A 12,800-nucleotide genomic window follows, 5' to 3' on the forward strand; every position below is an offset into this window, starting at 1 on the left:
AGCCCCTCCCCCCACCATGGCGGGCAGCCCCTTCCTTCACGCCAGCCCCTCCCCCCACCATGGCGGGCAGCCCCTTCCTTCACGCCAGCCCCTCCCCCCACCATGGCGGGCAGCCCCTTCCTTCACGCCAGCCCCTCCCCCCACCATGGCGGGCAGCCCCGCCTTCACGCCAGCCCCCACCGTGGCGGGCAGCCCCGCCTTCACGCCAGCCCCTCCCCCACCATCGCGGGCAGCCCCGCCTTCACACCAGCCCCTCCCCCACCACAGCCCCGCCTTCACACCAGCCCCTCCCCCACCATGGCATGTGGCCCCTTCCTTCACACCAGCCCCTCCCCCACCATCCCGGGCAGCCCCGCCTTCATGCCAGCCCCCACCGTGGCATGCGACCCCGCCTTCATGCCAGCCCCCACCGTGGCGGCCAGCCCCGCCTTCACGCCAGCCCCTCCCCCACCATCGCGGGCAGCCCCGCCTTCACACCAGCCCCTCCCCCACCACAGCCCCGCCTTCCCACCAGCCCCTCCCCCACCATGGCATGTGGCCCCTTCCTTCACACCAGCCCCTCCCCCACCATCCCGGGCAGCCCCGCCTTCACACCAGCCCCTCCCCCACCGTGGCATGCGACCCCCGCCTTCACACCAGCCCTTCCCCCACCGTGGCATGCGGCCCCGCCTTCACACCAGCCCCTCCCCCACCGTGGCATGCGGCCCCGCCTTCACACCAGCCCTTCCCCCACCGTGGCATGCGACCCCGCCTTCACACCAGCCCCTCCTCATCGCACATGGCAGAGATTTGCAGAAGGGCATCTCCCTGGGCTTTACCGGTTAAGTTCTCCTGTGATGGCTGCAAGCAGAGAGCTCTTCCCACAGCCGACTTTCCCAACAACTCCCAGCAATGTCCCCTGAGAAAAGAACAAAAATAATTAAATTAATAAATTAATACAGGAATGAATTTGTGAGTTCCAAAATGAATAAGACAAGAAAATGATATGAACGAAGCAATGGAGTCAAGAGCCCAGTGACTGAGTAAGCGATGCTTGGATGAGTGAGTGGACAGAAATGGGAGTGTGAGGGGTGAGAGAGAGTGCTGCTTGAATGAGTGAGTGGACAGGAGTGGGAATCAGTGTGTGGGGTGAGTGAGCAATGCTTGGATGAGTGAGTGGACAGAAGTGGGAATCAGTGTGTGGGATGAGTGAGCGATGCTTGGATGAGTGAGTGGACAGAAGTGGGAATCAGTGTGTGGGGTGAGTGAGCGATGCTTGGATGAGTGAGTGGACAGAAGTGGGAATCAGTGTGTGGGGTGAGTGAGCGATGCTTGGATGAGTGAGTGGACAGAAGTGGGAATCAGTGTGTGGGGTGAGTGAGCGATGCTTGGATGAGTGAGTGGACAGAAGTGGGAATCAGTGTGTGGGGTGAGTGAGCGATGCTTGGATGAGTGAGTGGACAGAAGTGGGAATCAGTGTGTGGGGTGAGTGAGCGATGCTTGGATGAGTGAGTGGACAGAAGTGGGAATCAGTGTGTGGGTGAGTGAGCGATGCTTGGATGAGTGAATGGACAGAAGTGGGAATCAGTGTGTTGGTGAGTGAGCGATGCTTGGATGAGTGAGTGGACAGAAGTGGGTATCAGTATGAGGGGTGAGTGAGCGATGCTTGGATGAGTGAGTGGACAGAAGTGGGAATCAGTGTGTGGGGTGAGTGAGCGATGCTTGGATGAGTGAGTGGACAGAAGTGGGAATCAGTGTGTGGGGGTGAGTGAGCGATGCTTGGATGAGTGAGTGGACAGAAGTGGGAATCAGTGTGAGGGGTGAGTGAGTGAACAGAAGTGGGAATCAGTGTGAGGGGTGAGTGAGCGATGCTTGGATGAGTGAGTGGACAGAAGTGGGAATCAGTGTGTGTGGGCTGAGTGAATGAGCGGGTGAGTGACCAGGCTTGCTGTCTCTCCCATGGAGATGTCTCTGCTGAGTATCTCGGAGATGCAGGAAAAATTAAATCAGTCCCGAAGCATCCAAATTTTAAATATGCAAATATTTTTATTCATCAAGTCGGCAACTCCATTGCTCAAAAGGTACAGAATTTATTCGACACAGGGTCCCCCGACACGGACCCGTGTTTCGCCAAACACGGCTGCGTCGGGGGGGGGGGGAACAGTAAATTCTTTGTGGAATTCAAACTAAAAATAAAGGAAAAGACTATTAAAATTTTTTGGATAGAGACTGATTACAGCAGTAGATCCTATATTATCAAGACAATAAATATAATACCATATGGGTGAAAGCTTTTATAATTTATACCCACAGAGAGAAAAACAGCGCTTATGCAAAGTATTGGTAAAGTAAAGCGAAAATAAAGATTTTTTTACAAAAATTAGGGCGGAATTCACCAAGTTATAAAGCACCAATCGGACACAAAAGATCAGAACGTCAAGATTATGAGCGGCTATCCTAAAAATAGCAGCGAATTACAGGACAAATCATAAATATATTTCATAACTTGTAAGAATCTCAAACAAACTTCATTCGATACATCAAAATAAAATGAATTAATCGAGATAAGTCGACTTTCAATGTGGACCTTCTAGCATTTATAGAGTCTCAATATTTGTGAGAGGTTCTATTCGCATATTAAAACAAAATAAGTAAAGAGCAGGATACCTTTAAATTTCAGCGTCTTAGACGGCATTTTCGGCAAGGAGAGCCATGAACGCCGGCATTGCTCAATATTTAAAGTGTCAAAATTGGCGCCAAACACCAACCAATCCGAAGAAGGTTACCATAGTAACACCCAGCCAGTCAGAATTGAGCACGCCCAGGGGAACAGCAGCGATCTATCAAAGAAAATATTGCCACTCGATTTCATTATTAAGTCCCGCTGGCGTGAGACTATTTAATTTAAGAATCCATTTTTGTTCCCTACGTGCTAGTATATCAGAGCTTTTAAAAGAGCTTTGTATGCTAATCGTGAATATTTATTTTTACCGCAAACTAGATCATCTGAAGATTGCTTCAATTGTGTTCTTCCATTTTCCACTCATATATATCGTGTCACCAATATTATTAAACAGTACTGGCCAATGCTGACAATACATAGCACTGTTTAAGTTTTTTTAATTTGTTCATTCTATGGTAACAACACTTTACCGGCCTATCTTCTTTCCAGCTTGTTGTAAGCTTCCAAGTTCTCTCCCCCTGTTGATTGTAACTTTGACTTATTCCTACCTATTGTTATCTTTCGTTTACTTGAATTATTACTCTAGTTTTCCCTTTGTTAAACTGTAAACCGATCCGATATGGTTATTTACTATGAAGGTCGGTATAAAAAACTGTTAAATAAATAAATAAATACATACATACATAAGATTTTTGATGTTCCAATCCGGTTTTCATTTCGTCGGGGTCGCAATCTCAAAGATGTTTTGGTACATTCTCAATTTATGGAGTCTACTGTAACTGAAGCAACACAAAATTTAGGTCATGGTCCATGCGGACACTGCTCAGTGTGTTCCTTGACGTCCAATTTAATTGTTTTTGAACATCCTGGGTCACATGTTAGATATAGGCTGAATTTTACCTCAACATGTCAAACCAAAGGTGTGATCTACACAATTGTATGTCCGTGTGCAAAATTATATGTGGGCAAGACGTCTCGCCCAATTCGAACTCGTATTATCGAACACCGTTTGAATATCAAAAATAGCAGAGAAACAGCTCCTTTAGTTACACACTGGACCTCTATGGGACACACTGAATCTGACATTAAATTCTATGTTATTGATGTAGTTTTGCCACCATCATGAGGAGGTTGTTTTTTTGATATACTAGCACGTAGGGAACAAAAATGGATTCTTAAATTAAATAGTCTCACGCCAGCGGGACTTAATAATGAAATCGAGTGGCAATATTTTCTTTGATAGATCGCTGCTGTTCCCCTGGGCGTGCTCAATTCTGACTGGCTGGGTGTTACTATGGTAACCTTCTTCGGATTGGTTGGTGTTTGGCGCCAATTTTGACGCTTTAAATATTGAGCAATGCCGGCGTTCTTGGCTCTCCTTGCCGAAAATGCCGTCTAAGACGCTGAAATTTAAAGGTATCCTGCTCTTTACTTATTTTGTTTTAATATGCGAATAGAACCTCTCACAAATATTGAGACTCTATAAATGCTAGAAGGTCCACATTGAAAGTCGACTTATCTCGATTAATTCATTTTATTTTGATGTATCGAATGAAGTTTGTTTGAGATTCTTACAAGTTATGAAATATATCTATGATTTGTCCTGTAATTCGCTGCTATTTTTAGGATAGCCGCTCATAATCTTGACGTTCTGATCTTTTGTGTCCGATTGGTGCTTTATAACTTGGTGAATTCCGCCCTAATTTTTGTAAAAAAATCTTTATTTTCGCTTTACTTTACCAATACTTTGCATAAGCGCTGTTTTTCTCTCTGTGGGTATAAATTATAAAAGCTTTCACCCATATGGTATTATATTTATTGTCTTGATAATATAGGATCTACTGCTGTAATCAGTCTCTATCCAAAAAATTTTAATAGTCTTTTCCTTTATTTTTAGTTTGAATGCCACAAAGAATTTACTGTTCCCCCCCGACGCAGCCGCGTTTGGCGAAACAGGGGTCCGTGTCGGGGGACCCTGTGTCGAATAAATTCTGTACCTTTTGAGCAATGGAGTTGCCGACTTGATGAATAAAAATATTTGCATATTTAAAATTTGGATGCTTCGGGGCTGATTTAATTTTTCCTGCATCTCCGTGGTGACTTTAATATTGATTGTGGAGAGCAGCACTTGCTCCTTTTGATGTTTATGGACTTCTGCTGAGTATCTCTCCATGACCTGCCTTGTTTTCTTCTGATTCTGGTCCTCACCTTCTTCACTGCCAGATGGTGGATGCAGGTCTCCAGGGACCCCCTCTGTTCTGGCTCCTCTCTGGACAGAGGATGGTCAGCGCTATCGCTGCAGGGAGGCAGCCAAGAGAACGTGGACTGGTTCAGTTCCAGCACCGTGTCTGGATCAGAGGCGGCAGCTGAGAGAGCAGAAGAGAATCAGGGAGCAGATCCAGAGAGGGTGCATTACATTTGGCACCGGCACCTCACCAAGCAGCTCCACTACACAAACAATGCAGAACAAGTGCACATCCCTTACAGATTCAGCGTGTGTGCGTGCAGACAGCTTCACTTAGTGCTCCCTCTGCAGTGCCAGAGACCACCCCAATCCTGTCCCCTCTGCTGTGCAATTCCACAGTATCCCCCACCTTTGTGCAAATGTATGAGATTGACTGTGTGCGTCAGCTGTATATACACTATATATATATATATATATATATAATTCTGACACAGTGCTCATGCATATACCGAGGCTGTAATAGCTGTCCAGATCCTGGTCCGAGAGCTCAAGGAAGCACTGGATGCGATCCAGAGACACTTTGGCTTCCAACAGTCCATTTAATACCCACGGAAAGTTATTGAGGGGGAGAATCAGCATGCCAACCAGTGCCAAGGCTGTGAAGACCTGCAGGGAGCAAAGCACACAGGTCAGCAAAGGAGAGAGCAATGAAAACATGAAGCAGAGGTGGGGAAAGGAAGGGTAATGAACAGAAAGATGAGAATAGACCGATAGGAGAGAGAACAGTGAGTCACAAAGGGGCAGCTCCTGCCACATGGTACATTAATGTATCTGTGGAATTACATGCCTGGGAGAGGCAGGAGGGGGGCAGTTACTGTCTCCAGAGGGTAAGATGCTTAGGAAGGACAGGCTGGTTGATTCCTGGGTCACTGCATATGTAGGATAACACGGCTGGGATAGAAAATGATAGCCATGGAAACAGAGAATATGACAGCAGGTAAAGATCTCCAAGTCAGTCCATGCTCTCCACATTTTCTCTTAAGAACATAACAATGTGTCATACTGGGTCAGACCAAGGGTCCATCAAGCCCAGCATCCTGTTTCCAACAGTGGCCAATCCAGGACATAAGAACCTGGCAAGTACCCAAACACTAAGAAGATCCCATGCTACTGATGCAATTAATAGCAGTGGCGATTCCCTAAGTAAACTTGATTAATACCCGTTAATGGACTTCCCCTCCAAGAACTTATCCAAACCTTTTTTGAACTCAGCTACACTAACTGCACTAACCACATCCTCTGGCAACAAATTCCAGAGCTTTATTGTGCGTTGAGTGAAAAAGAACTTTCTCCGATTAGTCTTAAATGTGCTACTTGCTAACTTCATGGAGTGCCCCCTAGTCTATTATCCGAAAGAGTAAATAACCGATTCACATCTACTCGTTCTAGACCTCTCATGATCTTATAGACCTCTATCATATCCCACCTCAGCCGTCTCTTCTCCAAGCTGAAAAGTCCTAACCTCTTTAGTCTTTCCTCATAGGGGAGCTGTTCCATTCCCCTTATCATTTTGGTTGCCCTTCTCTGTAACTTCTCCATCACAACTATATCTTTTTTTAGATGCGGTGACTAGAATTGTACACAGTATTCAAGGTGCGGTCTCATCATGGAGCGATACAGAGGCATTATGACATTTTCTGTTTTATTCACAATTCCCTTCCTAATAATTCCTAATATTCTGTTTGCTTTTTTGACTGCTGCAGCCACACTGAACAGACGATTTCAATGTGTTATCCACTATGAAGCTTAGATCTTTTTCCTGGGTGGTAGCTCCTAATATGGAACCTAACATCGTGTAACTACAGCAAGGGTTATTTTTCCCTATATGCAACACCTTGCACTTGTCCACATTAAATTTCATCTGCCATTTGGATGCCCAATCCTCCGGTCTTGCAAGGTCCTCCTGTAATGTATCACAGTCTGCTTGTGATTTAACTACTCTGAATAATTTTGTATCATCCGCAAATTTGATAACCTCGCTCGTCGTATTCCTTTCCAGATCATTTATATATATATATTGAAAAGCACCGGTCCAAGTACAGATCCCTGAGGCACTCCACTGTTTACCCTTTTCCACTGAGAAAATTGCCCATTTAATCCTACTCTCTGTTTCCTGTCTTTTAGCCAGTTTGTAATCCACGAAAGGACATCACCTCCTATCCCATGACTTTATAATTTTCTTAGAAGCCTCTCATGAGGGACTTTGTCAAACGCCTTCTGAAAATCCAAATACACTACATCTACCGGTTCACCTTTATCCACATGTTTATTAACCCCTTCAAAATAATGAAGCAGATTTGTGAGGCAAGACTTCCCTTGGGTAAATCCATGTTGACTGTGTTCCATTAAATCATCTCTTTGTATATGCTCTACGATTTTGATCTTTAGAAAAGTTTCTGCAATTTTTCCTGACACTGAAGTCAGGCTAACTGGTCTATAGTTTTAGATCACCCCTGGAGCCCTTTTTAAATATTGGGGTTACATTGGCCACCCTCTAGTTTTCAGGTACAATGGATGATTTTAATGATAGGGTACAAATTTTAACTAATAGATCTGAAATTTCATTTGAGTTCCTTCACATTCCTGGTATGCATACCATCCGGTCCAGGTGATTTGCTACTTTTTAGTTTGTTGTTTCTTCTTCCTGCTTTATACTTTTGACAAATTTAATTATCACCTCGTTTCTGGTTATCCATATTAAGCTCCAAGTCATCTCATATGGCTTTTGGTGCAGACCCACACCATTTTGATCACCTCTCTCTGGACTGCCTCTACCCTTGCTATATTGTTTCCAAGGTACGGCCTCCAGAACTGGATACAGTTCCCTAACTGGAGTCTCACCATCATCCTGTGCAGAGGTTCTGGCACCTTCAGTCTACTGGGTACATCTCCTCCTATGCACCGCATCTGACCTCTGACTCCGGCCATCAACTTATCACACTGTGTCGCTAACTTGAGGTCAGACGTGATCTCCCCCTTGTCTCTCTCCTGTTTGCCGTACACCTCCCCCATCACCTTGGCTAACAGCTGCCCATGGCATGACTCTGCACTCTGTTGCATTAAATCTTACTGGCCACCCTATGGGGCACTCTGAGTGCAGGAAGCATATGAGGCCACTATTTATTTATTTATTTTTATATACCGATGTTCCTGCATAGCATACATATCGCACCGGTTTACAAGGAACTGAACAGTCGCCTCAGAGGCGGAAATACATTAAAATACACTACTGACAAGAGGCTGAGGAGACTATTACCAACAGGGGCTGCTGACCTTGGCAGCAGTGAGCTCGTGTCCCAGCAGCACGTAAGTGATAAAGGTCAGGATGGAGATCAGCACAGGCAGGGCGGCCCACAGGTAAACGCACACAGCATCCAGGTACTTGAGGACTCTGAGCCTGCGCAGCTCCTGCTCACGGAAGCTGCTCACTTTGGCTGTAAAGTGCTTCTCCCAGGTGTAGAACTTGATAATGCGGATACCGCCCAGGATCTCAGTCATCAGCTGAAGAGGGGAGAGACAGTAAAGCAGAGTTGCTTACCTGTAACAGGTGTTCTCCTAGGACATCAGGATGTCAGACCTCACACATGGGTGACATCATCGGATGGAGCCCGGCCTAGAACTTTGACCTCAAAGATTCTAGAGCTTTCAGGCATGCCCTACTGAGCATGTGCAGCTGTAGTCATCACCCTGCCCCCTAGGCAGAGTCCCTCAGTCCATAATATAGCTAAGACATGGAGAAACTAACCCCCAGGGGAGGCACAGGTAAGCAACTCTGCTTTCTCCTAGGACAAGGATGGTAGTCCTCACACATGGGCGAATACCAAGCTACAGGCTGTCCCTTTGGGCAACCCTTTGGGCAACCCAGAGAATGAGAAAGCTTAATCTATCCTGTCACAGGATTGCAGGGGAGCAGGCAGGCCCCTTTGGGCAACCCAGAGAATGAGAAAGATTAATCTATCCTGCCACAGGATAGCAAGGTGAGTAAGAAGGTGCTTTAGGCAACCCAAAGAACGAAAAAAATAAAAATCGAAGGCGGAATCTCTCCCTGCAGGTATACGGAGAGATACCATGGGCTTCTTAGCTTCATTTCCAATCCCCCGACAAACCAATCGGAAGTGGGAAGGAGCAAAGAACACAAGGAGGCAGACCAACGGGGCAAGCACAAGTTGCCCGGTTTTCTATCAACCCTAAGCGAACAACTCGTTACCGAAACCAGCAGGGAGTAACCCATGGAGATGGAGCCCTCAGTCTTCTTGACACAGTGGAAAGAGCGCGACTGCCCCAGAGGAGACGTCCTGAAGGCTCCACCAGGAGACGGGAAGCCAGGGAGTCACAAGCGCAAACCCCGGTAGAACCTGATTGTATTACCAGACTGGAAACCCAAAGGGCATCAGGGCAGGCCCAGGACGATCTCGGGACAGGTTACCAAGCTACCCGGATGTGGTATCATTGCCCCAGCCATGAGTGCATAGACTTCCCCCCTCCTAAGGAAGCACATGGCCCAGCAATGGACAACCCAGGATTGCTCTGCCCACAGACAGGGTGATCCTGAAAACAGGGGAAGAATAGCTTGCATGTCACCAAGAACAGAGGGCAGTATCCCTCATGTGAGGTACTTGGCCCCCAACTCCCTCTGCCATGGACATGGAAAAAGGTGAAAGGCACGATCGCTTAGTTGATGGACCAAAACACTCCTCTCAGAGGGTCCCGTAGGCAAGGATGACGGACAATAGCGATCCTTAAGAAAGGCGCCCAGAGTCCAGCAGATACCAAGGTAACTCCTGAACTGGGGGGAAACCTGGAGAGCCCCACTGGACAGGCGCCGCGCCTCCAAGCTTCCAAGGGAGAGCGCTACTCTCGACTATTCCTGGGACTGGTGCAAGTCAGCGCAGCGACATCCCTTGTCCGGGGATGGACAACGAGGGACATCCCTCAGAGATGGCATCCTTAGGGGAACCCAAAAGGGTTGCCCCAGAACCCAGTTGAATCTCCTGTCCAGAGGGCAGAGTGAAGCAGCAGAATCGAGACCTCGCGTTCCCAAAAGACCTAGCAACTCCTCGAAGGAAAGCTGAGGCACAATCACTGCTCGCTGAGGCGCCGACGCGACCAGCTCACCACAGGCAGCAAGCCTCAGCTAGGGGAGGCTGCCACTGCAATCCCCAGAGGGGCCCAGCTGAAGAAGTCCAGCAACTGCCGCTGCCGCTCCCCAGCCCCGGCCTCCAAGAAGACGCGCTGATTCAGAGGACCGGGCTCCAGATCAGAGAAAACAATTGCTCAAGGGCAGAGCCCCAGGAACTGTTCCACAAGAACATGTTAGAGGGCGAAAGACATATTCCTCTGTTGAGAAAGGAGAGGACGCTCGAGCCACTCTCGCGATGTCCACTCCCCTCAGGATCCGGCCAGAAGTGCAGTCTTAGGGCAGCCCTGTGGCTGCGGAACACAACCTGTTGTGACCACCTGGAGGGAACAATACACATAGATACATAGAAACATAGAAATGACGGCAGAAGACGACTAAACTGCCCATCGCACTTTTTTTTTTCTCATACTTATCTGTTACTCTTGGCTCTTAGTAACCCTTTGGTTCTATTTCCCTTCCACCCCCACCATTAATGCAAGGAGCAGTGTTGGAGCTGCATCTAAGTGTAATATATAGCTTAAATTAGTTAGGGGTAGTAACCGCCACAATAAGCAAGCTACACCCATGCCCATTTGTCTACCCAGACTATGCGACTCAGTCCCTGTTGGTTGTTGTCTGTATATAGATCCACTTTTCTTCATTCCCCCTGCCATTGAAGCAGAGCGCTATGCTGGATTTGCACGAAGTATCAGACTTCCTCCCCTGCCGTAGAAGCAGAGAGCTATGCTGGTTATGCATTGAAAGTGAAGTATCAAGCTTATTTGGTTTGGGGTAGTAACCGCCGTAACAAGCAAGCTACTCCCCGCTTTTGTGAATGCAAATCTTTTTCCACATTTCCTCTTGCCGTTGAAGCTTGGAGCAATGTTGGAGTCGCATTAATCGTGTGTATGTTTATTGAATAAGGGTATTATCTCCAGGTAGTAGCCGTCATTCCCGTGAGCCACCCGTTCTTCATTCATGTCCTCTAGACTTTATGGATCCACAGTGTTTATCCCATGCCCCTTTGAAGTCCTTCACAGTTCTGGTCTTCACCACTTCCTCCGGAAGGGCATTCCAGGCATCCACCACCTTCTCCGTGAAGAAATACTTCCTGACATTAGTTCTGAGTCTTCCTCCCTGGAGCTTCAACTCGTGACCCCGGGTTCTGCTGATTTTTTTCCGACGGAAAAGGTTTGTCATTGTCTTTGGATCGTTGAAACCTTTTAAGTATCTGAAAGTCTGTATCATATCAACTCTGCTCCTCCTTTCCTCCAGGGTGTACATATTTAGATTCTTCAATCTCTCCTCATAAGTCATTCGATGAAGACCCTTCACCTTTTTGGTCGCCCTTCTCTGGACCGCCTCCATCCTGTCTCTGTCCCTTCGGAGATACGGAATCCAGAACTGAACACAGTACTCCAGATGAGGCCTCACCAAGGCCCTGTACAAGGGGATTATCACTTCCCTTTTCTTACTCGATATTCCTCTCTCTATGCAGCCCAGCATTCTTCTGGCTTTAGCTATCGCCTTGTCTCATTGTTTCACCGACTTCAGATCATTAGAGACTGTCACCCCGAGGTCTCTCTCCTGCTCTGTGCACATCAGCCCTTCTCCCCCCAGCGAATACAGCTCATTCGGATTTCCATACCCCATATGCATGACTCTGCACTTCTTGGCATTGAATCTCAGCTGCCATATCTTTGACCACTCTTCTAGCTTCCTTAGATCCCGTCTCATTCTCTCCACTCCTTCCGGCTTGTCCACTCTATTGCAGATTTTAGTGTCATCCGCAAAAAGACAAACCTTACCTTCTAACCCTTCCGCAATGTCACTTACAAAGATATTGAACAGGACCGGTCCCAACACCGATCCCTGCGGCACTCCGCTCAACACTGCTCTCTCTTCAGAGTAAGTTCCATTTACCATCACACATTGTCACACACCCCCAACACCCAGGCGACAGAGGGTAACTGGAAGCCCTCTGCTGCAAAAGCATGCTGGGTGGACTCATGCAGTGGTAACCCATCCACGGGTGGTGGCACACCCCTGATTCTGAGCACCGTGCTTGTGGGAGAAATCCCACGCCCCAGAGAAAACAGAGAACCACGTGCTATACGCCACACAGTGTGTGTAATGACAGCGCCTCCGCCAGTGCTCTTCGGCGCTATACAGTACAGACTGACGCGGAGGCTGAGACTATGCCAAAAGACGGCAGAACTCTAGTGTGGCTGAGGACTGCACAGCCAGGGAAAATGCCACCTGCCAGCGTCGAGGCCCTTTGAACAGATGCCTTATCTGTCCCAACTGCGCAAGGGTGGTGGTCTATGGAGTTGCCCCCTTCAGTACCTGAGAATGCTCCAAGAGGCGGGCCATCGAAACTGTTTCGGAACCGGCTGGCTACCTCTGCGCTCGATCTGTTGGAAGCCAAGAATCCGTGCTCGAGGGCTGCAGGGTAATGTGTGGGATTCAGAAAGACCTGGTGGTCGACGGCCACAGGGGTGACCAGGGAAACTCAATGGCGAGTCCGGTGCCTGGTCAGTGGGGCTCAACGCAGTCGAGGCAGTAATGAGAGACATTGGTGGTTCAAAGGCTTCTCTGGTAGCACACCCCCCCCCCCCCCCATCTCGATGGCATCAATGGTACTGAGGCAGCACCGCATCGCGATGGCATTGAGATCATGCTGGCACCATGGCCGCACACCTCAACAACCTAAGGCATACAGGGTATGTGCCTTGACGGCATCGAGAGCCTGTCCCCACTTCAACCTTGACAGC

The 12,800-nt window shown here is 48.0% G+C and overlaps 1 protein-coding gene across 5 annotated transcripts in view; it reads right to left on the bottom strand.

Annotated features, from left to right (window-relative positions):
• Positions 1 to 12,800, bottom strand: part of LOC115086673 (multidrug resistance-associated protein 7-like) — a 139,251-nt gene that overhangs the window by 88,898 nt on the left and 37,553 nt on the right. For all 5 annotated transcript variants that reach the window (XM_029592858.1, XM_029592856.1, XM_029592857.1 and 2 more), the window contains exons 4-7: positions 8,181 to 8,408; positions 5,357 to 5,513; positions 4,871 to 5,028; positions 819 to 898 (exon numbers count right to left, since the gene is read on the bottom strand). In XM_029592858.1, the coding sequence (XP_029448718.1) occupies positions 819 to 898; positions 4,871 to 5,028; positions 5,357 to 5,513; positions 8,181 to 8,408 (623 nt within the window). The remainder of the gene's footprint in view (positions 1 to 818; positions 899 to 4,870; positions 5,029 to 5,356; positions 5,514 to 8,180; positions 8,409 to 12,800) is intronic.

The sequence above is a fragment of the Rhinatrema bivittatum genome, chromosome 3 (genome assembly GCF_901001135.1).
Source record: "Rhinatrema bivittatum chromosome 3, aRhiBiv1.1, whole genome shotgun sequence".
In the NCBI taxonomy this organism is placed as follows: Eukaryota; Metazoa; Chordata; class Amphibia; order Gymnophiona; family Rhinatrematidae; genus Rhinatrema; species Rhinatrema bivittatum.